Source organism: Urocitellus parryii, chromosome 1, assembly GCF_045843805.1.
Source record: "Urocitellus parryii isolate mUroPar1 chromosome 1, mUroPar1.hap1, whole genome shotgun sequence".
Taxonomy (NCBI): Eukaryota; Metazoa; Chordata; class Mammalia; order Rodentia; family Sciuridae; genus Urocitellus; species Urocitellus parryii.
The window spans coordinates 154,773,134-154,799,176 of record NC_135531.1 but is presented as its reverse complement, the minus strand read 5'-3'; the positions used below and the strand labels follow the sequence as shown (position 1 = coordinate 154,799,176).

General features: G+C 38.4%; 1 protein-coding gene across 3 annotated transcripts; it reads left to right on the top strand.

The window, feature by feature from the left end:
* The first annotated feature begins 9,980 nt into the window (after positions 1 to 9,980).
* LOC144256604 (uncharacterized) lies at positions 9,981 to 23,502 on the top strand. 3 transcript variants are annotated; one of them, XM_077801918.1, is made up of 4 exons: positions 9,981 to 10,087; positions 19,302 to 19,428; positions 19,609 to 19,669; positions 20,229 to 23,502. In XM_077801918.1, exons 1-4 carry the CDS (start codon positions 10,085 to 10,087, stop codon positions 21,649 to 21,651), a joined length of 1,614 nt encoding a protein of 537 aa, XP_077658044.1. In that variant the 5' UTR covers positions 9,981 to 10,084; the 3' UTR covers positions 21,652 to 23,502. The 3 variants fall into 3 exon arrangements, with proteins under 3 accessions (XP_077658044.1, XP_077658050.1, XP_077658057.1); XM_077801924.1 differs by lacking the exon at positions 19,302 to 19,428 and having other exon boundaries at positions 10,049 to 10,150; positions 20,229 to 23,501; XM_077801931.1 differs by lacking the exon at positions 19,302 to 19,428 and having other exon boundaries at positions 10,080 to 10,087; positions 20,229 to 23,500.
* The last annotated feature ends 2,541 nt before the right edge of the window (positions 23,503 to 26,043 follow it).

Sequence of the window (26,043 nt, the reverse complement as noted above, 5' to 3'; positions counted from 1 at the left end):
TTACATATACATGGGACAATTTTTCATATCTCCACTTGTAGGCAATGTATATTCACATCATTCATGTCTTCTCCATACATGTACTTAGGGTAGTAATGTCCATCTAATTCCACAATCTTTTTTTTACCCCCTTGTGCCCTCCTTCCCCTTCCCTCCGCTATGCCATATCTAGAGTTTGTCTAATCTTCCCATGCCCCCGCAGCCCCACTATGAATCAACCTTCTTATATCAGAGAAAACATTTGGCATTTGGATTTTGGGGACTGGTTAACTTCACTTAGCATTATATTCTCCATCTCCATCCATTTACCTGCAAATGCCATGATTTTATTCTCTTTTAATGCTGAGTAATATTCCATTGTTTATATATACCACAGTTCTTTTATCCATTCACCTACTGAAGGGCATCTAGGTTGGTTCCACAGTTTAGCTATTGTGAATTGTGCTGCTATAAACATTGATGTGGCTATGCCCCTGTAGTACGCTATTTTGAAGTCCTTTATGTATAGACCAAGAAGTAGGATAGCTGGATCAAATGAGGGTTCCATTCCCAGGTATTCTCCATACTGTTTTATGTATTGGCTGTCCTCATTTGCAGTCCCACCAGCAGTGTATGAGTGTGCCTTTTTCCCCACACCCTCGCCAACACTTATTGTTGTTTGTATTTTTAATAGCTGCCATTCTGACTGGAGTGAGATGAAATCTTAGAATAGTTTTGATTTGCATTTCTGTAATTGCTAGAGATGTTGAACATTTTTTCATGTATTTGTTTATTGATTGTATATGTTCTTCTGAGAAGTGTCTGTTCATTTCCTTGGTTTTTTTGGTGTTAAGATTTTTGAGTTCTATATATATTCTAGAGATTATTGCTCCATTTAACGTGTGTGTGGTAAAAGTTTGTTCCCAATAAGTACGTTTTCTATTCATCTCATTGATTCTTTTTTTTTTTGCTAAGAAGAAGCTTTTTTGTTTGAATCTATCCCATTTATTGATTCTTGATGTTAATTCTCTAGGAGTCTTATTAAGGAAGTTGGGGCCCAATCTGACATGATGGACATTTGGGCCTACTTTTTCTTCTAATAGACACAGTGTCTTTGGTTTAATTCTGAGGTCTTTGATCCACTTTGACTTGAGTTTTGTGCATGGTGAGAGACAGGGATTTAATTTCATTTTGTTGCATGTGGATTTCCAGTTTTCCCAGCACCATTTGTTGAAGAGGCTATCTTTTCTCCAGTATACGTTTTTGGCAACTTTGTCAAATATAACATAACTCTAAACATGTGGGTTAGTCTTTGTTTTCTCTATTCTGTATCATTGTGTATCATTGGTTTTGGTGCCAATACCATGCTGTTTTTGTTACTATTGCTCTGTAAGGTCTATTTAAGGTCTGTTTTAGTGATGCCATCTGCTTCAGTCTTCTTACTAAGAATTGCTTTATATATTCTGGGTCTCTTATATTTCTAGAAGAATTTCATGACTGTTTTCTTGGGGGGGGATTTTGATTAGAATTGCATTAAATCTGTATAGTGCATTTGGTACTGTGGTCATTTTGACAATATTAATTCTGTGTATCCAAGGACAATGTAGATCTTTCCATTTTCTAAGGTCTTCTTTAATTTCTTTCTTTAGTGTTCTGTGGTTTTCATTGTGGAAGTCTTTCAATTCTTTTATTAAGTCGATTCTCATGTTTTTTTTTCTTTTTTACTATTGTAAATGGGGTATATGTCCTAGTTTCTCTTTGAGAGAATTTGTCACTGATGTACAGAAATGTCTTTGATTTAGGTATTGATTTTGTATCCTGCTACTTTGCTGAATTCATTTACTAGTTCTAGAAGTTTTCTGGTGGAATTTTTGGGGTCTTTTAGGTATGGACTTATATCCACAGCAAATAGAGCTAATTTGGGTTCTTCTTTACCTCTCTCTTTAATATCTTTCATCTGTCTAATTGCTCTGGCCAGTGCTTCAAGAACTATGTTAAATAGAAGTGGTGAAAGAGGGGCATTCCTGTCTTGTTCAAGTTTTTAGAGAGAATGCTTTCAATTTTTCTACATTTAGAATAATGTTGGCCTGGGGCTTAGCATAGATAGCTTTTACAATGTTGAAATATGCTCCTGTTATCCCTAGACTTTCTGGTGTTTTGAACATGAAGCAGTACTGTATTTTGTCGAATGCTTTTTCTACATCTACTTAGATGACCATATGGTTCTTATCTTTAAGTCTATTGATGTGATGAATTACATTTATTGTTTTCCATATGTTGAACCAGCCTTGCATTTCTGAAATGAACCTTACTTGATCGTGGTGTACTCTTTTTGATATGTTTTTCTATTCAATTTGCCAGAATTTTATTGAGAATTTTTGTATCTATGTTCATTAGAGATACTGGTCTAAAGTTTTCTTTCTTTGATGTGTCTTTGCCTGGTTTTGGAATCAGGGTGATATTGACCTCATAGAATGAGTTTGGAAGTGCTCTATCTTTTTCTATTTCCTGAAATAAATTGAAGACTATTGGTATAAGTTCTTCTTTAAAGGTCTTGTAGAATTCAACTGTGTATCCATCTGGTCCTGGGCTTTTCTTGGTTCATAGCTTCTGATGGTGTCTTCTATTTCATCACTTAAAATTGATCTGCTTAAATTGTGTATATCATACTGATTCAATTTGTACAAATCATATGACTCTAGAAATTTGTCAATGCCTTTAATATTTTCTATTTTATTGGAGTACAAATTTTCAAAATAATTTCTAATTATCTTCTGTATTTCTGTAGTGTCTGTTGTGATATTTTCTTCTTCATCACATATGTTAGTAATTTGAGTTTTCTCTCTCCTTCTCTTCTTTATCATGGCTAAGGGACTATCAATTTTATTTATTTTTTCAAAAAACCAAACTCTTGTTTTGTCAGTTTTTTTCAGTTGTTTCTTTTCTTTCAATTTTATTTTATTTCAGCTCTGATTTTAATTATTTCTTGTCTTCTCCTGCTTTTGGTGTAATTTGTTCTTGTGTTTCTAGGGCTTTGAGATGTAATGTTAAATCATTTATTTGTTGACTCTTCCTTCTTTTAAGGATTGAACTCCATGCAATGAAATTTTCTCTTAGAACTGTCTTCATAATGTCCCAGAGATTTCAATATGTTGTATCTGTGTTCTCATTCACCTGTAATTTTTTTTAAATCTTCTTCTTGATGTCTTCTGCAACCCATTGTTCATTCAATAGCATGTTATTTAGTCTCCAGGTGTTGGAGTAGCTTTTATTTCTTATTTTATCATTGATTTCTAATTTAATTTCTTATAATCTGATAGATTGCAGGTTAGTTTCTCTAATTTTTTATGTTTGCTAAGAACTGATTTGTGGCATAATATATGATCCATTTTATAGGATTCACATGGTGCTGAGAAAAAAGTGTATTCTCTTGTTGAAGGATGAAAGATTCTATATATGTCAGTTAAGTCTAAGTTATTGATTGTGTTATTGATTTCTATAGTTTTTTATTCATTTTTTATTTGGAAGATCTATCCAATGGTGAAATATGTATGTTAAAGTCACCCAAAATTATTGTGTTGTGGTCTACTTGACTCTTGAACTTGAAAAGAGTTTGTTTGATGAACATTGATGCTCCATTGTTTGAGGCATATATATTTATAATTGTTAAGTCTTGTTGGTGTATGGTTCTCTTGAACAGTGTGTAGTGTCCTTCTTTATTTCTTTTGATTAAATTTAGTTTGAAGTCTACTTTATTTGAAATAAGGATGAACCCCTGCTTGCTTCCACAGTCCATGTGAGTGGTATGATTTTCTCTGACTTTTCACCTTCAGTCTATGGATGTCTTTTTTTTTTTTTTGAGATGAGTCTCTTGGGAGCAGCATATTGTTGAGTCTTTTTTTTTTCCAATCCAATATGCTAGTCTATGTCTTTTAATTGGTAAGTTTAGGCCTTTAACATTAAGGGTTATTATTGAGACATTTTAATTCCCAGTCATTTGTGTATATTTTTGATATTTAACTTTACTTGGTTTCTCCTCTGATTAGTTTTTCCTGTAGTGTAATACTTCCCTTTGCTGATTTTCATCATTGTTTTTTATTTTCTGTTTGTGGAATATTTTGCCAAAGACGTTCTGTAGTGCAGGCTTTCAAGATGTAAATCCTTTTAACTTTTGTTTATCATGGAAAGTTTTTATTTCATCATCAAAACTAAAGCTTAATTATGCTAGATATGATTCTTGGTTGGCACTCATTTTCTTTCAGAGCTTGGTATATGTTGTCCTATGATCCTTGGCTTTGAATGACTGGATTAAAAAATCTGCTGAGATACAAATTTGTCTCCCTTTAGATGTGATTTGATTCCTCTCTTGCGACTTTTAAGATTCTATCCTTATTCTGTATGCTAGAAATTTTTATTATAATGTGCCTTGGTGTAGATCTGTTGTAATTTTATATATTTGATCTCCTATTAGCCTCTTGTACTTTGTTTTCCAATTCATTCTTCATGTTTGGGAAATTTTCTGATATTATCTCACGGAAGAGATTGTGTATTACTTTGGTTGGAAACTCTGTGCCTTGCTCTATCCCAATAACTCTGAGATTTGGTCTTTTTATGCTGTCCCATAATTCTTGGATGTTTTGTTCATGGTTTCTTACTATCTTCACTGTGTGATCATCTTTATTTTCTAGATTGTAATATTTGCCTTCATTATCTGACATTCTTTCTTCCAAGTGATCTAGTCTGATGGTTATGATTTCTATTGAGTTTCTTATTTTGTTTATTGTTTTCTTCATTTCAAGGGTTTCCGACTGTTTTTTTTAATATTTATTTTTATTTTTTTTTTAGGTGTAGATGGACACAACACAATGCCTTTTATTTTTATGTGATGCTTAGGATGGAACCCGTGTCCCGCCCCTGCTAGGGGAGCGCTCTACCACTGAGCCACAATCCCAGCCCCTGTTTTTTTTTTTTTTCTCAGAATTTCTATCTCTTTCTTGAAGTAATCTTTTGCTACCTGTATCAGCTCTCTTATGTCTTTGTTGGAGTAATAAGTTTTTGCCTATATTTGCTCATTTAGATCATTCTTTAATTCATAGATCATTTTAATTATGAACCTTCTGAACTCCTTCTCTTACATTTTATCAACTTTGTTTTCCATGGGTTCGGTTATTATAGCATCCTGGTATTTGGGGGGCATTTTCCTCCCTTGTTTTTTCATGTTGCCTATATGTCTTCCTTTCTTGCAGTGTGGATCTGAGATGTTACAATTTCCACCCTATAGTCTCGTAGCGCCCTTGCAGATATTCTGTACCTCACCTTGGTGTTGGGCTTCCTGACCCTGCTGGTGTTCCTCAATGTATGCTACTACAGCCAAAGTTGGTGGCGGCAATAGTCAAGGTAACTCGAGATAATAGTGGAGGTGCCCCAAGATGGATGCAATGTCTTACAGAAATGGGGCTAAAAAGGTGAGCCTTACACTGATTTTGGGATGCCTGCTCTGAGACACAGCTCCTTCTAGGCCCTGTCTGTTGTCAAAAGGTAAGGGCTACTGCATGGTAAAGGCTATGACAATGTCTGCAGTGTTCCAAGATGGAAGTAGATTAGGGTTGGGCTTCCAGGTGAAGGAGGGTGGTGAAATTGGGTACTGTGTATGTCGGTGTGGGTGGATCTAGGCCAGGCCTGAGCTCCTGCAATGGTCTGCTGGTATGAAGAGGTGGTCCTCTGCCAAAGCATGAGCTCCAGTGGGTGTCTGGCAGTGGCAGGATGGACCCAAGCTTGTTGTGAGCCTGGGTCCCATGCAGGTTGGTGTGGGAGGATCTCCAGCACCATGTTTTTAAAGGATAACTGTTCTCCAACATGCTTTTGCCACCTTTGTCCGGTGTCAGATGGCTGTGACTATGGGGTTTTCTCTGTGTCAATGCATCATATTGTTATTCTTTGAGCAATATCTTAGTGATCATTCTTTTAGTTTTTTTCTTACCAAAGTAAGATTTTATTTTTTCTGATTCTGATAGATAACTGCTAGATATAGCAATCTTGGCTGGCAATTTTTTTCTTTTAGGAATTTTAGATATTGTCCCTCTTTCATTTTAGGGTCTAAGTTGAGAAGTCAGTAGTGAACCTTACTAATTTGCTGCTAAAAGTGATTTAACATTATTCTCCTACAGCTTTTCCTATTTTTCCTTAGTTTCTACATTAGACATTATGATTATGATGTGTCTTAGGTCACTTCTGTTTTGATCTTTTCTATTTGGTGTTCTTTATGCATTCTGTATATGTATTTCCATTTTATATCTAAGGTTTAGAATGTTTTCTGCTATTTATTTTATTGAAAGTTTTTAATTATATCAGTCAACATCTCCATCTTCTCTTCTATCCCAATGACTCTCACATTGGTTCTTTTGACTTTGTCTCAGAGTTCTTGTATGCTGCCTCTTTAAGGGTTCAAATTGTGTATGAATTCTCTGATCATAGCCTTTTAGTTGTTTTTATTTTTTCATTGCATACTGAGTGTTCAAGTTCATATACTCTGCTTTCAAGACCTGAATTGTGTCCTCAAGGCCTGATTATCTATATGATCTAATCTGTGGGTGATACTTTCAAGTGAATTTTAACTTGATTCATTATAAGCTTCATTTCCAGTACGGAATGATTTATTTTCAGAATGTCTATTTCTTTATTGAAATTATTTTTTTACCCACTATATTTGTTCTCTTAGTTTGTTCCTTTGATTATCTTACTTTTGCTATAGTCCTTCTCTGGAATTTTATCCTTTTCTATATTTACGGGTTCCTTGTTGACAGTGGGGAAGGGTACAGTTTGGGTAATGAAATATTTCTGGAGGCATATAGTGTCAATGGCTGTACCAAATGTGAGTCTGCTAAATGTAACTGAATAGTGAAGCAAAAATTGATTATTATTATTATAAGTTGTATTTAATGTACATTTTACTACCATTAAGGGTTAAGAAAAAAATAAGGTTAATCTATACCCAGAGGACCTCCTTCCCAGTATAAATATACCATTTTTGTTCAATTAGATGAGACTATGGAAAGGAAGTCTAAGAACATTCAAGGTAATATCTGTGATTTTAAAAAATGTAATATTGAACATTTTCTAAATAATACATCATGAAAGTGAGAAATGCTATCCCTTTTTACCCATTTTAAAACATGAAGATATTTTTGTGATTTAATAGTAATTTCTGACATAAGAACAATTTGAAATTAAGTGTAACCAAAAGCAGATTAAAGACTGTTCCCTGAGTAACACCTTCTAATGTGTTTATTTTAAATATATTGCTTCAATTTTGATGAAGTAAATTTTCTACCAGATGATTCAGAACTGAAGTACTCATATAGACACATTATTGTGATGCAATAAATTATTAATAATACATAAGATACTTGAGTAGTAGCATTTGTTTCTTTTCCATTTGAACTGAGCATTAACATGCCTGGGATACATGTTTTTTTAAAAAAAACAGAACTGGTTCCCATCTTGGCAAAAGGCCAGTCAGTCAGTGCTGGTTTTGACTAACTTTTGTGGGCAATGTCTCAGTGGAGATTTCTGAGAAGCACCACACACATGCAAGCACACACAGATGGCCAACTTCTCTCCATGTAAATTTGGGTGATACATGGTTGCCCTTGAGTCTTCCAGGAATCATCTCAATGGAAAATAAAGGAATAAAAGATGACTATGGACATTAGTTTGAAAATATTCAAAAACTTTACCTAGAAAATGAGTTGACAATGGATACATGCTAGGAGCACTCTCAGCTACCCAATCCAGGAAATTCATGGAAGAGAAGTAAGAAGAAAGGAACATATTATAAGGGTATTTTTATTGTATTTTGAAGTTGAGATTATTAGATTAATTAACAATTGCCACTTACAAAATACTAGAGAAAGTAACTTGTAAACTTAATTTTTTTTTTTACCAGAGAACTTTAATGAGACAGATAAGCCCACAGTAGATAGATGATACATGTAAAGAAAATAAATAAGGGTACAAAGAGACAAGGTGCAGAGGAAAGAAAATGGCCATGTGTATTTATACCAATAGGTTACATTAGGTCGTTACTACCTTAACTATATTACTGTTTATAGAGTATCAGTAAGGTTGCTAATTCTGCAGTTACATTCCACAGTTACAATATGTAATGTCAGGAGCTTTGTGCAGCTCTTAAGAAAGTCCAGATCCAGGAGCACCAGCGTGTGGTGAAACACTGCAGTTACCTAGAAAGCAAGTTTCTTTATTCCCAGGAGTTATGTGCCTAAAATCAAGTTCAAAAACTAATAAAATTCTTAACAGAGCTTCCTTGTGAAGAACATTGCTACAGTGGCCAGGTATCCCATGTCTTTTACATGAAAGTTTCCCAGCAGCCAGGCATTCTGCATCTTTGCACAGAAACTTCCTAGCAGCCAGGCCTCCTATGCCTTTGCACAGAAACTTCCTAGCCACCACACATGACACAATCACAAAGTTTATCAGAGACCCCAATTCCACACACAAAACCCCTACCGCTCCCCTTCCTTGTTTCCTAAGGCATTTTGGGTGAATGATATTTGTTTATTCTTCACTCTGGTTTGACTACCATTTGATACCCAGGAAGCTGAGAACACTGGGTCAGCATCTTGCTTTTCAGTCAGGAGCAAACAGGCTTGCGTTTTTTGTTGAAAAATGTTGGTGCCTCTAAATCATTGGCATGGAAAGAACACATAGGAGGGGGACTCCTCCTGAGAGACAAAGTGACACCAGTCTGTGCAATGGAGAGATGTGTATGATTGGGACAAGTGAGCATGAGCTCACAGATATGTTATGAGACCCAGGGATGGCTGAAGCCACAGATAATACCAAATCCTATACAGTTTTTTGTACACATACATGCCTATGATTACCCTTTCTATAAAACCTGAAAGTCCTACTCAGCCCCCGAAGCCAGGGCTAAGGACATGATTCTCTTGTCTTCCTGGTGTACCTGCCCTGATCAAAGTCTTTTCCTGTTTTTCATCATGACCTTTTCTGTTTGGTTTTGGGATAAACAGACGACCTGACCTATGGAATCACCAGAGTCAGGTCTCTGCCTAGGACTTCCCTAAAGGTAGAATGTAGAACATCTACATTAAGCACAAGGTGCTCATTTTATTTCCACCACACATTGCTGTCCTAGAGGATTGCCTTCTTTTATTTTTATTTTATTCTGCGGAAGATGGAACACTGAGCCAAAGCAGGAACACCAATTGCTTCCTTTTACAACTCAGGCTGCCTCCTCAAAAGAGCAGAGGCCAGGAGGTGAAGAGAATTACTAAAATAATTGTCAAACTGTTTTCATTTTTAGATATCATGTGATATATATGATATCTTAAATAGTGTTTCATAAGTTCTGAGATTGTGTTTTGCTAAGTTGCCTGAGGTCGAAGCAGATTGTAGTGTATACTGTATATCTTTATATCTAGCTATCTAGAACTTTTTCCTTGCCGTCCTAGGGAACAAACCCAGTGGGGTCGACCTCTGAGCCGGGTCCCCAACCGTTTTTACTTTATTTCAATTCAGGGTCTCACTGTTTGCAGAAGCTGACGTGAACTTGGACTCCTGCTGCCTCAGACTCCCCAGGAACTGTTGTTGTCATTGCTGTTCGTTTCCGTGGCGAGGTTACAACCTAGGGCCTCACTCGTGCCAGGAAAGCCTCTCTCGCGGAGCCACAACTCAGTCCCAGAAGTCACCTTCTGTGCCAGGTTCCCAGCAAAGGCTTCCTACCTGGATTATTTCCCAGAACAGCAAAGAAGCCCCACCAAAAAGGGCTGGAGTCACGAACGTGTCACTCCAGCCAATTTGAGCCAGTGATTGGATAATCCTTGCTGTCAGTCACGGTGCAGAGGCGTGCCTGGAGGCGGTCCATCAGGGACGCCGGGTGGAACTGTCCAATCAAGTGCGCCGACGTAGGGGAAGGGCGGGCTTTCGCAGTCTCGCGGCCTTTTCTTCCTCAGCAACTCTGCTCCTCTGGTTCCTGCTCCCTTGACGCTGAGCTGCCTGTATCCCCCATGAGCTTGGGTGCCCGAAGGTTCCTCGCGAGGACACCGGATCACTACTGAAGTCAAAAATGGTGATTTTGCGACTAGGGCTGACGGAACCCGCTCAGCGCCTGCCTTGGGGCCCCGGCGTGCGGGTGAGCTGCAGAGCGGGCGGCCTTGTTTGTCCCCGTTTGCGGGTGGCCCTTGGTGGGTGTCTGTATCCTAGTCCCGCTGTGTTGGTGGGTCCCCGAGGTCAGCTGCAGAGCGGTGCTGCCCAGTTCTCACTGGCGCATGGCCCTGAGCCCTTTCCCATGGGTTTGCGGGGTGAGCTGGGCGGCCCAGGTTTCTAGGTCCCCTCCTCTCCCTGCTGGTTGCCCACTCCCACCCTTCCAAATGTGTAGAAGCAGGGTCGCTAATCCACCTTTCTTCCCCTGGTTTAGCTCCTCTGAAGGCTGCTGTAGGCCATTAAAATTGCAGTTGCCTCCTGCATTCATTCTAAAATCTCATCTTTCCACATCATTATCAAATATTCATTCTTCCTACTGTATTTCAAACGGGTCAGTCTATTAACTTTGACTTTTCCTCTAGTGAGATTGCGAAGAATATTTTGTTTTTCTAATGGGGATCAAAACTAGGGAAGCTTTATCAGTGACATCCCCAGCACCCCCCCCCCTTTTTTCAAAAATTTGAGATCTTATCCCAGTTGTGTCGGAAGCTGGCCTCCAACTTGAGATCCTCCAGCCTCAGCCTCTGGAGTCCCTGGGATTACAGGCCTCTGCCAGTATCTCTGGCAAGAATAACAATTTTGAAAGCATTTGTTTTCTGTTTCTGAATGTTATACTTGAGGGGAAAGAATAATCACTTGACACATCCCTGTGTTTGGGTAGAATAACTGCTTAAAATGAAATAAGGTAGTTGGTTGTTATTGGTACTAGGGTTATGGAATCTTGGGCTACATCCCCAGCCCTTTTTTGTTTGTTTTGGGCAGAAATTGTTTATTTCTTTTACTTGGTTTTCATTAGTTATATATGACATTAAAATGCACTTTGATATATCATACATAAATATTGAGTGTAACTGCTCCTATTTCTGGTTGCACATGATGTACATTCACACCAATCATGTAGTCATACAGGATCTGGCTATGTTGACCTGCCTAGCCTGGAACTTTTGATCCTCCTATCTCAGCTTCTCAAGCTGTTGGGATTAAAGGCATTGGCCACCCCACCTGAGGAAAATAATTTATTTTAATCAGCTTATCCTGAATGATGTGTGTGTCCCTCCTTGGAAGAGATTGCATCTTTTCCTTCCTCCCTCCCTCCCTCCCTCCCTCCTTCCCTCCCTCCTTCCCTCCCTCCCTCCCTCCCTCCCTCCTTCCTTCCTTCCCTCCCTCCCTCCCTCCCTCCCTTAACCACTGAGCCACATTCCCAGCCCTCTTTATATTTTATTTTCAGAAGAGATCTCTCTATGTTCCATAGGACTTCACTAAGTTGCTGAGTCTGCTTTGAATTTGGCAGTCCTCCTGCCTTGGCCTCTCAAGCTGCTGGGATTATAGTTCTTCACTACTGTGCTGGGTCTACATGAACTTTTATAAAACAAAGTTATGTTTCAATACATTAACCAATTGCATTGGTAGGAGCATCAGATTGGTGGGCTACAGCAAAAAAAAAAAGGGGGGGATTTCTTCTGTAGGTCTGTTGTTATTGCATTCTTAGCTTTTGAAAATGGTGGTTATACATCTGGTAAGCTTAGTGATATAGTCTGAGAAATTTATTAGTTTCAGAATTCTGATCGGATACAGAAATTAAGGTAATTGGCTATTGAAGGGCTTAACATAGCCCAAGATAATTGTTGCTCTCCATACAGAACTCTGTCTTTCCACCCTTATGGTGATCTAGTTAACAGAAGTCAAGTACTCTGAAGGTTTTTTGATGTAGAGCAACTTCATAGAAAACTTCAGTTCACACTTGTAAAAATCATGTGCTTCTCCTTTTATTTTTCTTAGGTGTAGATACCATATCACAATTTCTTGAGCAGAGGTTCCCTTTGGACCCTTGTCAGGGCCCTATGTCCTCAGCCACTATCCTTTCCTGGGGTGTCCACAAGGTGCCCACAGATGTCCTGTGCCTTGGAGGGTGCAGGGAATTTTGGGCCCTGGGTCAGCTCCTCTTAGAAGACAGCTTAAGGTGTGGGGTGCAGCCTCTTGGGAGCAGCTGAATGCCTTGGGGCTAAGGGATTTCCTGGAACAGGCCTCATCTAGATAGCTACCTCCTTGGGACATTGTTTCTCCCAAGCCCTGTTCCTATTCCTTGAAGACAGGTGGACAGTGAGCCTGTGGATGCTGGTGCTGAGGGGCCAGGTCAGCAGTGATTCCTGCCCTTGCATTCCCTCATAGTTGTGAAGGAGGAAAACTCTCCCAGAGCATAAGGACCACCCACCCCAGTGCAGTGCTGTGCAAACCTGAAAGCCTCATAGACTGGAGTCATGGTCCAGGTCTCCTGGGAGGGTGATCATGGAGTGTTTGAGTGAGCAGGACCAGGTGGGAGATGTCCAGCTGGCAAGGACCTTACCTGCCCCTTGAGTCTGACAAGTCTGTGCTCCCTCAGCACCAGCTGTTTCTGAGTTTTTCACTGTGAAATGATCTGCTCACTTATTTGAGGCCCAGGTTCATTTATTCAGAGCCAAATATGATGAAATATTATGAAAGAAGGAAGAAAGAATTGGATTTAAAAAAAAAAAAGTCTACTTACATTTCCATTTGTTAAATATCCTAATTTACATCCAGGAACAGTGGTGCACACCTGTAATTCTCACTGCTCCAAAGCCTGAAGCAAGAGGGTTAAAAATTTGAGGACAGCTTTAGCAACTTAGCACAACCCTAGGCAACTCTGTCTTGTAAATACAATATAAAAGGCTGGGGATGTGACTCTGTGGTAAAGTGCTTCTGGATTCAATCCTAGTTACCAAAAAGGGGGAAAAAATGATAATTTATCTTTTGCTACCCCTCAGTATATAGAGAAATTTTGTGAAATTTGATCTTGTCTTTTCAGTGAAATTGACTACTAGGTCCTTGACTCCAGAATGCCACTTAAGAAAGAGATAAATTCTGTCTTGCATTGTTGCTGCAGAACATGAATCTATTTCTATGAAAAAAAAGTGGATACATTTATAAATGAGGATTCACAAAAACATTAGTTTCTTACAAGGTGGAGAATTTGACAGGAATGACAGTTTGTTGCTGTTGTTATTGTCTGGACTTGGCAGGTTCATGTTAACTGTGTGGTGTTTTGGTATCAGGAATGGAACCCAGAAGTGCTTAACCACTGAGCCACAACTCCAGCCCATTTTAATTTTTTTTGTTTTGAGACAGGGTATCACTAAATTGCTTAGGGCCTCAGACCTCCAAGCTGCAGGGGTTACAGGCATGTGCCATCACACTTGGCTTGTTGGTAAATTTTAAAGACAATTTTAGCAATACCTAAAATGCCCAAATGTGATAATTTAATCACTAAATGACTTATCTTTGAAATAGTGATATAAGTTTTCTGAAAAGATATATGTGTCTAAATAAGAGTGCTGATTTCCCTCACAAGCACTCTCACCATGTCACCTAATTCCTGTTCCCACCCAAGTGCCTCCTCTTTGGACCATCCCTTTAGGAGCTGGTTTTATGAAATTTGGGAATCACATAAATACTGTGTCTACACTCACTGTGATCTGTACAACATTTTGGCTGGTTTTAGGTATGGTCTAATATTTCCATTTTTAGAAGTAGTTTTTGTGAAGTTCAACAAGCACAGCAAACCTGGCCCTGAATTTCACAGAATTTACTGAAATGCTCAGAGTGTAGATCATGGGGAAGTTTAGACTCCTTAGTCTCGGTAGGAAAGTGTATTATCTTTCCATTCATTGCATTGTATTTTATGCTTCTCATTGTGTACCTTTTCTATTATAATCATTTTTTAATCATTCATTAGAAGTATTTTAGTTTAGTGGGTTGTTTTGTTTTGTTTTGTTTTTGTGTATGTATGTGTATGTGGACTGCTGGAAATTGAACCCAGGGCCTCATGAATGTTAGCAAGTGCTCTCCTAATGAGCTACTCCTCAGCCCAAGAAAATTAGTTTTATAGACTGTAATTTATTTATATTTATTTATTTTATACTTTGTGTATTGAGTATTGAGGATTCAAGCCAGGGACTTGCTTATGCTTGTTATTCTTCAAAATATATACTTTCTTAATGACTGTAGCTTTTTTGTAGTTCTTAACCTCAGGTAGTGTCCATCCCGTGGACTTAGTTGTCTTCACTGTGTTGGTTGTTCTGGGTCTTTCATGACTGAAAATGTAACTTAAAAGATATTTTGGGGGGATTTCATTGAATTCATAATAATGGATTACCATAATCCAAATTGGTAAGAATTAATAACATTGAATCTCTTAATCTGTGAACATGAAATATCTCCATGTATTTGCCTTGTCTTTTATAATCTCCTTAGAAACTTGCTTTTTTTTGTCATACAGATTTTTGTCAGGTTTATATGTCAGTATTTCTTTACTTTTTTTCTTCGTATTATATAAGTGCTATGTCTTTTTGTTAATGTTTTATTTTGCTTTCTGATGCTGTGTGTTGGACTCAGGGGTGCTCTACCATTGACCTACATCCTCTGTTTTCTTAGCCTCATATAGGTTTATCAGTGATGCTGATATTCATGAAGAACTTGGTTTTGCAGACTTCTTATTTCCTAATTGAGGTTTCCTCAATCCCTCTCTGTCAGTTTCCTATGCTTAATATATGTTTACCTTGCTCTTCTTTCTTTGGTTTCTTGAAGTAGAAGGTTCAATTATGCTTTCAGTTCTTCTTATTTGAAATTTTCTTTGGATACCTGTGATGTCATCCAAGCACCATCTGTCCTGTTTTCTACAGATTTCCTATTGTGGACTTTTACATTTCATTTTCCTCAAAATGGTCAACTTTTCCCTTGAGTTACCTCTTTCACCCATGTCTGTTTACAGACCTGTGTTTCACCTCCCATTCCCTGGAGACTTTCCAGCTGCATCTTTTATGATTTCTGCTCTAACACCCATATTCTTTGAGCATACTTGGGATTTCACTGGTGATACACACTGTTGGGGTGTGGTTTATGGCTCAGAATATTACCTGTCCTGAGAAGTGTTATTGTGACTTGAAGAAGACTGTGGGCTTCCTGTTGGCTAATGACCAGGGAAGCCCTCCTGTCTGCTTCTCTGCTACACGGTCTCAGACCCAACAGAATTGTGCTGATGTCTTCTAGTGTAACTGTGGATTCTTCATTGTCCTGGGCAGTTCTATATATCTCTGCCTGGTATATTTTGAGTTTGTTTCAGGTGCATGCATATTAAAAATTTAAGTCATTTAATTAAATTCTAGCCTATTCCCACCACTGTGGCACATGCCTGTAATCCCAGTGGCTCTGGAGGCTTAGGCAGGGGGATCACAAAATCAAAATCAGCCTCAGTAACTTAGGCCCTGAACTACTTAGAGATATTTTCTCTCAAAATAAAAATAATTAAAATTAAAAGGGCTAGGGATGTGGCTCAGTGGTTAAGCACCCCTGAATTCAATCCCTGGAACAAAAAATAAATGAGTAAATAAATAGAAAAAAAATAGCCTAGTGATTCTTGAGTCTGATCTTTCTCAGGGATTATCATCCTCAAGGCATTTAATTTCCACTGATGAGACATGTTTTTCTATTTCTCAGTATTCTATATACATTTTTGTTGTTGTTTAAAAGTGAATGAAAATGTGTTTCCCCTTTCTCCTATGTTGCTTTTCCTTTATGCAATTGCCTAGAGACTGCATTTTATATGCTATGTGAAGTGAATTAGCTCGTGTTCAGCCTGTTTGACAGATTTCCCTGAATGCCACTGTGGTAGGACAGAGTGGAAACTGTTTAAGAGCTGACAGGCTGTAGTTTTGCAGCTTGACCCACAGCAGCTCTGCCTACTGACATTTTATCATGGAGGCTTGCAGCAGCTGCAGGTGCCTGTAACAAGATAACCACAATAGCAGAAGGAGCAAACAAAGTATCAGGGAAAGAACAATCCCTCTTGATGTTTAGTGGAGAAAAAGTCCCTAATCTGTATGAGCTGGGTGCTTAGGCTGTTGACAAGTTTGTGCCCACATAAGGAATATAGAATTCACCCTGTAATAGATTGCACCAACTTCCATGACTCAATGCTCTCAAAACTTGCTTATGTATAAAACTAAAAGCTTTGGGATTTATTCCTCTAGGCTGTGGTGCCAGATCTCAGTGTGCTTGCCCTCATTTTCACCTACACCAGAAGCTAAGGAAGAGCAATAGAAACAGTGAGAGCTCCTCCTCTGGTTTCTGTGGGTAGCTGTGCTGGGGCTTCTTTTTTTTTTTTTTTTTTAACATGCAGTGGTCCTATTTAAAACTCTACTATGCCTTTACTCTGCAGCACCCAGCCTGGGGAAAAATGAGTGCTAAGCATGCAGGTCTGGGTACTCTCTGAAAGAACTTCTCCTGGCTTGTGTGGGCTTCCTTATTTCTTCAGACCAACTTGTTTGTTTGTTTTGGAGGATACTGTGGAGAGAACCCACGGGCACTACACAATTTTTTTTTTTTTTAATTTTGATTTAGGGTATTGCTAACTTGCTAGGGCCTCACTAAGTTTTCTAAGCCTGGGATTGAGCTTCCAAACTTCCTGCCTCAGCCTCCTGAACCTGGGTGTTTTTGAAACCTGATTTAAAAAAAAAAAAAAAAAAAAAAAAAAAAAAAAAAAAACCTCTTCCTGTAGTTTTCTTTATCAGATTTTAGGTGATGGTTGAGTGTGTAAATAGTAATTTGCTGTTCTTGCCAGATGCAGGCTGTTTGCTTACTTAAATCCTTTTCAGGAATTTCTACTAAGTTTTTACAGTGATTGCTTTCTGACTTGGAAGAGTGAGAGGTTGTTTTAGATATTAAGATAGTCCTGTGATGTTTTTAATTAAAAAAATGCAGAGACTTTGATAAATCTGTGTACAGTGTGGAACCAGTGACCAGGGTTTCACACTGGGATGTCAGGCTGCTGTCCTGCACCAGAGAGGCTGTCTTCAGGGCTAGTGGAGGTCACACTGTGCTGCTGCTCTCCACTCTTCCTCATGACTGCTTCCTGTAGCTATGGTGAACTTTCAGTGCTCTTGGGCATGGTGAGGTTCTTGTACTGATGCTTCTGCTTGTGTTTCCACTTTTCTCTGGAGGATACGCAGATGGAGCAGCTTCCTCTTCCTGGAACCATTTTCATTTCGAATGTAAATGACTTTCCTTCTTCATAGATCAACAGATCATATTTGTGTGAGTTTATTTGGGGACTGTTCCAGGCTCTCTGATCTGTTCTTTTTCATGATAGTACTATCATGGCTCCAATCTCTCTGTTTGTGTCACTTTGGTGTGAGTATTAATATTTTTCTTTACTGCTTATCATTTTTGTAATATTGTTTAGCTTATTCTTCTATAGAAATAATATTTTTACTGGGTGCAGTAGTGCATGCCTTTAATCCAAGCTGCTGGGGAGACTGAGGCATGAAGATCACAAGTTTAAATGCTACTCTCAGCCACTTATAAGATCCTGAGCAAGTTAGTGAGTACTGTCTCAAAATATCAAATGTGCTGGGGATGTGGTTGGTTAAGTGCCCTGGATTAAGGCCCTGCTTTTTTTTTTTTCCTTTTTAATTTGCCCCACAATAGTTAGACAAATAAAACTAAAATTTTTATAAGCTTATTTAAAAAGTTTTATTCTTTTACATTTGAATGTATAATAAATGGACTTTTATCTACAGAATATAGGGATGTAGTACCTTTTGCCTCTAGATTCCAGTTTGTTGGGATCATCATTGTGATTTCTCTCCATGACACATGCTTTTGCTCATCTTTTCATGTTGTGAAGGTCAGTCTACTGAAGGCTTTCTCTTGGTCTTTTGCTTACCTCTGCTTATACTATACTGCTCAGGAGGTCACATATTTTAAGTCCTTGAGTATGGTTTTATGTCAGTGGCAGGGGCATGTTCTGGAAGGTGATCTTTTTGGCTGTTCCATCATTATACAGACATCATAGCATGCTTATAGATGTACACAGAATGGCCTGTTTCACATACAAACTGTGAGGTGAGGATTCTGGGCTGCAAAATGCTGCTTTTTTCCTGGAAGTGCTCCTATGTTAGTTTTGTTTGCACAGCATCATTTCAGGCACAAGAAATCTCTTTCACAACAGACAACCATTGCACATGTGGCCCATCTTTATTCAAAGTGCCCTTGAGCAAAACATGGCCATGTGGCACGTGATTGTACCTTATGTTAGTGAACTGGCTGCTGTTTAGAAGAGTTTTAATCATTGGACCTTCATTGTTGCTTTGAGGTTTAAAAAAGTAGCTTATTCTTATTAAGATTATTGTTTTGAGACATAAAACTTTGTAAGGATATCATTTGGACAATGTGACATCTTGGGATCATTGAGTTTTTTCTGAGAAACTTGCCATCTTTCCACTTATCCCATTCTGCTTTGACAATAACCATGAGAAATTATCAAATTGCTGTGTTTATTAATTACTTGTTTATTGCCTAATTTGGTTCTGGAGTAAATCACCTGCAAGCTTCTGATTGTTCTCTTGGTGTAATCACCCGGATGATCTCAATCCCCAGTTAACACATTGTGACAACCTCTATGAAAGGTTTTCTGAATGTTATCTATGAGGGAAACTCCTTAGTGACCCCTTGCCCAGAGGTTGTAGGTGAGGGCTGATTCTAGGCAATTCTTTAAGGATGGAACAATAGACTTTCAGAAGGAAACAGGAGATCAGTAAATACCATGTTGTTTACAATAATTGTGTAGACACAGTGAGCCACTGTGCTTGGCAGGATCTGTCCAAATGCTGAGTTTCCTGATTACTGGAAATTCCTACTTACTCCGCTTTCTTTTCTAAAGGTAAGTAATACCAGGAGTGCTAATATTAGCTCTCTACTACACAGGATGTTAAGACTTGTAAAGGAAGTGCAACCAAAAATGAAGTTGGGAATGACCTTGAAGCCTGTCTTACTGTGACCTCACCAAAGAAGGGTGTAAAACACTCTACTGTTTGCCTTTTGAGCAGCCCAATTCTAGTGTTGGAATGGCTATGAGGAATTGAGTGTAGTATATATTTGTTGGACCAAATCATTGAATTATTTGGGAGACCAGAGAATCATGTGAACATCATGCATATTGAGTGTAGATTCCTCATACTGTCAATCTCTCCTGGCCTCCACTACACACACATTTGAGGATATTTTAGGTCTCAGTGACCTTTGAGGATCTGGCTGTGAACTTCACCCAGGAGGAATGGGCTTTGCTGGGTCCATCCCAGAAGAAACTTTACACAGATGTGATGCAGGAAGTCCTCGGAAACCTGGCTTTTATAGGTAATGATGATGTTTCTTTAATTAATCAAATAGAGAATTCATGTTTATTTTGGTCATTTATGAAAAACCTGAAAAGGGAACCATTTGGTGAATTAATACAGCATAAAAGGCACCTAGAATTTGGCAAAGTTTTTCTAGCTTCTAAAAGTTTATAATGATTTTTCTGGGTTGGCATTTTAGGAAACAAATGGGAAGAGAAGAACATTGAAGATCAGATCAAAAACTCTGGGAACAATCCAAGGTAACTGTACTCACAAGAGGAAGCAATATCTGAGAATGTCATATAATTTGTAAAACAAATCAACCGCAGAAATATGCACAACTTGGAAATGTATAAGTTTTTTTTTAACCAGAAGTATACACTTAACTGTAACAGATAGTCAGTCTTTTCAAAGTACTTGACATGCAAAAAGTACTATGAAACTGCATATGTGAATATCACTATTTGGAGAATAGCCATTGGGAAGCTGTGTTGCGAAGGATTGTTTCCTTTCAGTCTCTTTATTTTCGGGCAATTTGAACAAGTCAGAACACCTTTCCTTCACCTGATTTTTTGGTAGTAATGTAAGCCTAGGACCCATGAATAAATAGAAAATCATGAATGGATCAAGCATTGATAATGTGCTGGTCATTCTTCACAGAGGTCATATGGTAAACATCAAAGGCAAAGAAGATAGTGTGGGGAAGCTTTCAGTGAGATTCCAATTCTTAACCTGACAAAAGAAAAATTTTAATAGAATAAATCCATGTGACTGTATTATGTGTGCAAAAGACTTCATATGTCCTTCATTCCTTCGTAGGCAGATCACATCTCACTCTGGACACAAGCAGTACAAGCATGAGGAATGTGAAGAAAATCCACGTGAATTTAAACAAGGCAGGAAATCTCTGGTTTCTCTCAAAAGTGTTCAAACACAAATGTTAACACAAGCTGGAGATGGACATTATAAAAGTACAGTATGTGGGAAAGTCTTCAGTCGTTCCAGTTCCATTCAAAGACATGAAGAAACTTCTACTGGGTGGCAACCCTATGAATGTAAACAATGTGGAGAGGCCTTTTCTTCTCTCACAGGGGTTCAAGGACACATGATAACACATAGTGAAGATAAAACTTTTAAGTGTAAGGTATGTGGAAAAGCCTTTCATTTTCCCTCTTTATTTAGAAGACATGAAAGAGTACATTATGGAGAGAAACTCCATGAATGTAAACAAGATGGTCAAACCTTTATTTCACTCACAAATCTTCATAGTCACACGATCATGCACACTGAGAATGCACGTTTTAAATGTAAAGTATGTGGGAAAGACTTTGCTTATCCCAGTTTATTTAGAATGCATCAGAGAACGCACACTGGAGAGAAACCCTATGAATGTAAGCAGTGTGGCAAAGCCTTCGTTAAGCCCTCTACCCTTCACTTACATGAACAAACGCACACTGGAGAGAAACCCTACGAATGTAAGCAGTGCGGCAAAGCCTTTGCTAAGTCCTCCACCCTTCACTCCCATGAACAAACTCATACTGGAGAGAAGCCCTATGAATGTAAACAATGTGGAAAATCTTTTGCTAGATCCAGTCAGCTTCACATACATGGAAGAACACATACTGGAGAGAAGCCCTATGAATGTAAGCAGTGTGGCAAAGCCTTCACTCAGTCCTCTCACCTTCACTCACATGAAAAAACTCATACTGGAGAGAAACCCTACGAATGTAAACAGTGTGGAAAAGTTTTTGCTACATCCCATCATCTTCACACACATGGAAGAACACATACTGGAGAGAAGCCCTATAAATGTAGACAATGTGGAAAAGCCTACACTACTTCCTCTTACCTTCAAATACATGAACGAACTCATACTGGAGAGAAGCCTTATGCATGTAAGCAGTGTGGCAAAGCCTTCACTCAGTCTTCTACCCTTCACTTACATGAGCGAACTCATACTGGAGAGAAGCCTTATACATGTAACCAGTGTGGAAAAACCTTTGCTAGATCCAGTGACCTTCACATACATGAAAGAATGCATACTGGAGAGAAACCCTATGAATGTAAACAATGTGGAAAAGCCTTTGCTAGATCTAGTGACCTTCAGATACATGGAAGATCACATACTGGAGAAAAACCCTATAAATGTAAACAATGTGGAAAAGCCTTTGCTAGATCCAGTCACCTTCATATACATGAACGAACTCATATGCAGAGAAATCATACTAATGAAAACAATTAGCAAAGTCTTCTGTTTTTACTGCTGCACTCATAAACACGTAGGAAGTTTACTGGAGAAAAATCCTTGGAATGTAAATTGTGGTAACTCAATATTCCTTGTCAATTTCAAAGACTAGAAAGGACTCACACTGCAGAATATTTTTGGGGGGTGAGGGGGTGATTTAGTCCAGTGGTGCTCTACCACTGAACCATAATCCCCAGTTCTTTTTACTAAGTCTCTGGGATTACAGGTGCATACCACCATGTCTAACTGAATAACTCTTTAAATGTGAAATAACTCATTCCATTTTCCCAGTTGTCTTCAAAGCCATTTCACTCACACTGGAAAAAAATCCCTGAATGTGTAATGTTTCATTTTTCTTCTCATATATGGAAATACTCATGGAGAGAAGCCCTGTGAATGTGAGAAATGTGGGACACCTTCTAGTTTTGCCAGTTTCTTCTAAGGACTGAGATGATTCTTATTGAATCATTGATTCATGCAAAATAAATAAATCCTATTCAAGTAAGAAATGTAAAGCCTTCAGATGTTCCATTTTTGTTCAGTTGTATGAAAGGACTCATACTGTAAAAAACCCTGTGGATAAGCAATGTGGGGCAGTATTCAACTTTCACAGTTTTCTTCAAATGTCGTGGGGCAAGTCACTCAGAAAATAACTGAGTCCCAGTTTTGTCCAAATTGAAGAGTCTTTATTTCAACCAGCCAGGACTTCTTGTTACAGGACTAAGTTATCTCTGCAGGAAAACAGCCTAGAATCTCAACATTTTAGGATATATAAAGGCAAAAACCTCATCCAGGTTGACAGAGCAAGCAGCAAGCAAGCAAGCATGCAAACAGTAATACAAAGTCTGAATAAAGTCAGTAGTGAAACAATGCAATGCTCATAATCATATTTTTATTCTCATTTAGTATTTGTCATGGGATTTTCTATAATCATAATCAAAAGAGAAATGGATCAAAGTGATCCTAGTTAAGTACAATTAAAGAATGGCTACTAACTTCTAATTAATTATTCCCCGATAAGATATATTGCCCAAAGAGAAAAGTGGGAACCAAAGAGAACAATTTCCCATTGTTTAAAAATTGCTATTTAATAGTTGCCAAATATGCTGTGCTAGGCAAATTAGTAATGGATACAGAGGTGGGGTTTTCCCATGGGAGAAGAATTTCTTTCATGATAAGGAGTCTGTTTGATCATTTCCATATAGCTGGCCCATAACAAAAAGATATAAAAGGGTTCACATCAGGGAAAATCCTTCTGCCCTTTAAAAAATGTGGTAACATGTTCAACTCTCCAGGTCTCTTTGAATAGCATGGAAGAACTCATGCTAGAAGAGAAAAGCCTTATATGTAGAAATGTGGGGAGACCTTCAGTTGTTTCAGATCCATTTAGACTGGAAGGAATTTTTTTTTTTTTAAGAGATGCTTAACCTCTGAGACACATTCCAGCCCTTTTTATTTTAATTTTATTTGTTTTAAATTTTGAGACATGGTCTCACTGAATTGCTTAGGTCCTCATTAAGTTGCTGAGTCTGGCTTTGTACTTATGATCCTCCTGACTCAGCTTGCTGAACCTTTGGGATTATAGTTATGCATTGCCTTCAGCAAGTGACCCCTTCTTGAGAAAAGCACTGTAAGTGTGAAAAGGACGTGTGCCTTCACTTCTCCTTTGTCTATTCAGAGGTAATGGAAATGTACCCTCGGGTGGACATGAGCATTGCATCAGTGTAAAGATGTGAAAGCAACATGCTTTTGGCGGGTAAATCTCTCTTTACTTATTGTTAGATTCAATTTTCCTGTATTAAGTTTTTTGCATCTGTAGTCAACTCTCACATATTATGACATAATCTTTTACATATGCATGTATGTGTGTGTAAAATCTAGTATGTGATATAATTTTGTACCTAGAAGTATATATTATATAGAATGGTTTATAATATTTATAGTTAAACTTTGTTAACATTTATTTGCAACATTTTAATTCTTATTTATTTTCGATCTCTCTACTTCCCATAAGTACATTTTCTTTAATATTGTACTTTTTTTCCACTAAAGGCCTTAGCAAATAAATTATATTCTAAACCTCTGATCTCATATTTATATAACTTTTTCAAGGCCCCTGGATAATTCTGTGTTTTTTTTTCTCCTCAAATATCTTATGACTTTTTATAGGTTGTGACAAAATAAAAATTTTGAGAGGTTCTAAATATAATTACCAGGGTCAGAGAATGGAGGGGGAAAAGAAAAGGAAAATTATTATCATCATCATAATATCTGGAGTGTTTAAGGACTGAGAACCATCTGTAGCCTTTTTATTTTGATACAGGATCTCCCCCCCCAAAAAAAAATTTTTAAGTAAATTGTATTTTTCTATACAGAGGATTTTTCTTTTTTAAAAAAATCTTCCATTAACATAATTATGTGAATTTTACCAGAACTATACCTAGAAGCAGTGACAAGTCATACATCACAGTTTTACAAACTATGGGTGAAAAGAGACAGCTTACAATTATAAGAAAGAGTTTTGAAAAGTGCAAATTCATGCTCAAAGTTTTTAAAACTTTTTTTTAAAATACTTGCATTCAAATTCAATAGGCTCCTTGCATTCAAATTTCAAACTTTGGAAAAGTCAATGGATTACATAGAAGATAAAGTAATATGCCCTAGGATTAAACAGCTTGCCCACATTTGTGAAAAGATCAAGACGATAATTCAGGTCTTATGCATTCAATGTTTCAATTTAGTATTTTTTCCATCACTTAATCCATAAGAAACCCACTACAATTCCAATACACTCCAGGAATGAGAATATGTGACTTGATACTGATTATACAGCCAGGTTGTTTTCTTTTTATTTCATTTTAATAGAACCTTAATTCTCTACTAACGCATTCAGTCTCTTTTTTATAAAACCAGAAGATATATTTCAGCTTTCTTAGATTCATCCCCAAATCATTCTTGCCACAATTGTTCCTTTTGTGTAGCTTGAGCAGAGCACTTGGTTGTATATCTCTAACTACAAAGATTTTTGTTCCTCCAGTTCTGGGAACTAGCTTTTCAGGTAGAAGCCACTTTGAGGGCTTGCTTTAAATCCTTTTTGGTAAACGTAGAGTATAAATAGATCTGACTCAATAATGCTGAGATTTTTTCTGGCTTCTTCCTTCTTTTCTCCAATAATTCTGGTGATTTAGAAGCACCGAGGTGTGAGAGTCTCAAGTTGAAGACTCTCCAAAGACAAGTGGAGGAGGCAGTGGACACAGACCTGCCTAGAGCAGCTCTCAGACTCCACAAAGAAAAAACAGCAGCAATCAATGCAAGGAGATGAGGATTTGTGCTCCATCTCATTCTTCAGGCCTCTCTGTCTCTTATCTGAATCTCTCAACCCGTCATGATCCTGGATCCATTCAATGGCCTCGAAGTAGAACTTGTCCTGGTCAAAGGCTGCAGGTGGAAGATGGTGAGGTAGAAGGTGGTCCTCCCTAGCTTGTCCAGTTGCACCTCCCCCAGGCTCTGCCTCTGGCCAAATTCACTGCTGGAGTGCAGTATGAAGTGCCAGCTGAGGGAAATCCTCTACCAGCTTCTCACCGCATTATGACAGAGCAGGTCATAGACAAATGGTTGTGCTGGACTGTATCTGTGGCCACCTCACAACTGAGCTCCAGCAGATCCTGCTCCTCTCTGTGCAAGGTCTGGGCATGATGGTGGTCTGCAGGGAATCTAGGATCTCCAGCACAGCCAGGCAGCTCAGTACTGGGAGAAAGCACTTCATACCAACAGCACCAACAGTGAGAGGACAATCAAAGGGGGCTTCCTTTGCTCCCAGCATCTATTCTCACATTTAAGTGTTTGTGCTGGTGTCTGTGTAGGGGTCTATGAATTCCCTCATTTGAATTCCCCAAAGGGGAAAACTTGAACAGCCAAATCAGCCAGGCTGGCATGTACAGTTTGGATTTTCTCATCAAAAAGTTCCTCTCCATCCATGGTGGTTACGGGGCTGTCACCTGCTCTCCATGGTGGTTACGGGGCTGTCACCTGCTCCTCACCTGTCCAGGACACACAAAGCAAGTGGGCATGAGGAGCCCCCAGAGTGGTCCCACAATGCCATGTTTCACTTCCTCTGCACAGCTAGCTGCCTTGATACAGGATCTTGCTCAGTTCCTCCCAAGGACCTCACTAAGTTGCTGAGGCTAGCTTTGAATTTGTGGTCCTCATACTATAGTCTCTTGAGCCCCTGGGATTACAGGCATAAGCTACCATGCCTGGCTCCTGGACATTTCTTGAAACCTTGATGTAAATAAAAACGGGCCTTTTTGTGTATAATTTCCAAGTGTTAATCGATTCAGAAGCAAGAATTTTGTTCTAATGTGTTTATGTATATTAATGTCCTTTAAG